This window comes from Notothenia coriiceps, unplaced genomic scaffold, assembly GCF_000735185.1.
Source record: "Notothenia coriiceps isolate Sejong01 unplaced genomic scaffold, NC01 NC01_scaffold00033679, whole genome shotgun sequence".
Classification (NCBI taxonomy): domain Eukaryota; kingdom Metazoa; phylum Chordata; class Actinopteri; order Perciformes; family Nototheniidae; genus Notothenia; species Notothenia coriiceps.
The window spans coordinates 1-2,108 of NW_011366380.1; the positions used below are offsets into that span (position 1 = coordinate 1).

Here is a 2,108-nt window from a genome sequence, read left to right on the forward strand (position 1 = left end):
TGTAAATGAGTGATTGACGACAAAAAGCACATGTTAGCTGATGGACTTTCCAGCGCTTACTGTAGGGTAATATAGGTTCATGTATTCAATGTTGACTCACGAATAACTGTGATGGATTTTGGATCAAGAGTCAGGTTGAAGGTGTTGTTGGTGTTATTCAAGGCTTCCGTTATGGTATCGACAACCACATCGGCTGCTGGGGTTTTGATCAGTCGTTGTGTTGAACTCGAGCCCCACCTCTATCTCCACTTTTCCCTTTATTGGCCTTTCATGAAAAAATAACAAATGACAGTCAATTGATAATTTTATAAGAATAAAGCACATTTTCCTTATTGCCCTATTAAAAACGTATAGTCTTAGATTACAATGATTTGACAGATTGTTGGACTATACGCCACAGTCACATTTGTCTAGTTATGAGTGAGTTCAATTGAAGTCAAGGTTTGAAAGATTACCGAAACTCGATGACAAAGGTGCGGATGAAAATGAGCCAGAATCTTTCTCTGAAGATTAGGTCGCACTGTAAGAAGGATACCAAAATTAGAAACATGTAACACAGTGAAAAGATGTATGGGAGTTAAAAGAAATCACACAGAATGGAAGAGTTACTAAAGACAGCATCAACTGTTGTGAATGACCCAAGTTTGCTCACCGTTGTTACCACTTGTCTTTCAAGTTCTCTGTACTGTTCACTGGTGCGGTTTTTGAGTTCTTTTACAAATGGCTTTTCCAAGGTTGCTGTGAGAACCACAACTTGTGAGGAAGCTAGAGTAAAGCCAGTTGTCATTGGCCCGGTAGTTGTTGTTGGTACTACTGGAGCTGTAAATGAGTGATTGACGACAAAAAGCACATGTGAGCTGATGGACTTTCCAGAACTTACTGTAGGGTAATATAGGATTATGTATTCAATGTTGACTCACAAATAACTGCGATGGAGTTCTCATCCAGAAAACAGCTGTAGATGTTTTTGGGGTCATTCACTGCAATTATTAAAGTCTCACCAACTAATTCAGCAGGTGGGACTGTGCCGCTGAACAGGAGCCCCACCTCTACCTGCACACCTCCCGTTATTGGCCTTTCATGGAAAAAGAACAAGCTTAAGTCAAATGATAATTGTATAAGAAAGAAAAACTGTTTTCAATATTGCTTTATGACAACTTATATTCTTTGAATTTAGTACTTTGACCTAATTTAAGGATACGCCACAGTCTAACTTTTTGTAGTTATGAGTCAGTGAATTTGAAGTCATAGATGCAAGGGTTTAAAGATTACCGAAACTCGATGACAAAGGTGCGGATGAAAATTGGCTGGAATCTCTCTCGGAAGATCAGGTCGCACTGTAAGCACGATACAAAAATTTGAAACAAGAACCACGGCAAAATTGGAATATCTGTTAAAAGAAATCAAATAGAATGGAAGAGTTTCTCAAGACATCATTAAATGTTGTGAATAATTCTTAAATGTGCTCACCATTGTTACCACTTTTGCTTCAAGTTCTCTGTATTTATCACTGCTCTGATTCCTGTGTTCTGGTTCAAATGTTACTTTCAAGGTTGCTGCGAGAATAACAACTGGTGAGGAAGTCGGGGTAAATCCAGTTGTCATTGGTCCAGTAATAGTTGAACCGCCTGTTGTTGCTGAACTTCCAGGAATTGTTGAATTGCCTGTTGTTGCTGAACCTCCAGGAGTTGTTGAATTGCCTGTTGTTGCTGAACTTCCAGGAATTGTTGAATTGCCTGTTGTTGCTGAACCTCCAGGAGTTGTTGAATTGCCTGTTGTTGCTGAACCTCCAGGAGTTGTTGACCCCCCTGATCTTGGTGAGGCACCAGTTTCTGATGATCCATGCAGTGTTGATGGTGCTGTTGTTGTTGTTATTGATCCCTTAGTCATTGTTGACCCACTGACAGTTGCTGAATCTCCCGTAGACATTGAACTGCCTGTTGTTGGTGAGGCAACAGTTTTTGATGATGTATGCAGTGTTAATGGAGCCTCTTTTGTAAATGATCCATCAGTTGTTGTTGATGCACCAGCAAACTCAATGGCACCTTTTGTAGAAAATGTTTTAGTTGGTTTGAAATAAACAAACTTGCATTAATCACTGTCTTTCT

At 39.7% G+C, this 2,108-nt stretch overlaps 1 protein-coding gene across 1 annotated transcript; it reads right to left on the reverse strand.

Moving 5' to 3' along the window:
- Positions 1-64: 64 nt before the first annotated feature.
- On the reverse strand, positions 65-1,844 carry LOC104961696 (uncharacterized). The gene is made up of 6 exons (XM_010790026.1): positions 1,665-1,844; positions 1,273-1,337; positions 921-1,075; positions 653-819; positions 456-520; positions 65-265 (listed from the first exon to the last, which is right to left on the reverse strand). Exons 1-6 carry the CDS (start codon positions 1,842-1,844, stop codon positions 154-156), a joined length of 744 nt encoding a protein of 247 aa, XP_010788328.1. The 3' UTR covers positions 65-153.
- Between the last annotated feature and the right edge of the window lie 264 nt (positions 1,845-2,108).

Coding starts and splice junctions, on each gene's coding strand:
- LOC104961696 (XM_010790026.1), bottom strand. CDS start 1,844: ATGGATCATCAGAAACTGGTGCCTCACCAAGATCAGGGGGGTCAACAA. Junction 521..652: donor AAAGACAAGTGGTAACAACG/GTGAGCAAACTT, acceptor TCCTTCTTACAG/TGCGACCTAATCTTCAGAGA. Junction 266..455: donor ACCTTTGTCATCGAGTTTCG/GTAATCTTTCAA, acceptor TTTTCATGAAAG/GCCAATAAAGGGAAAAGTGG.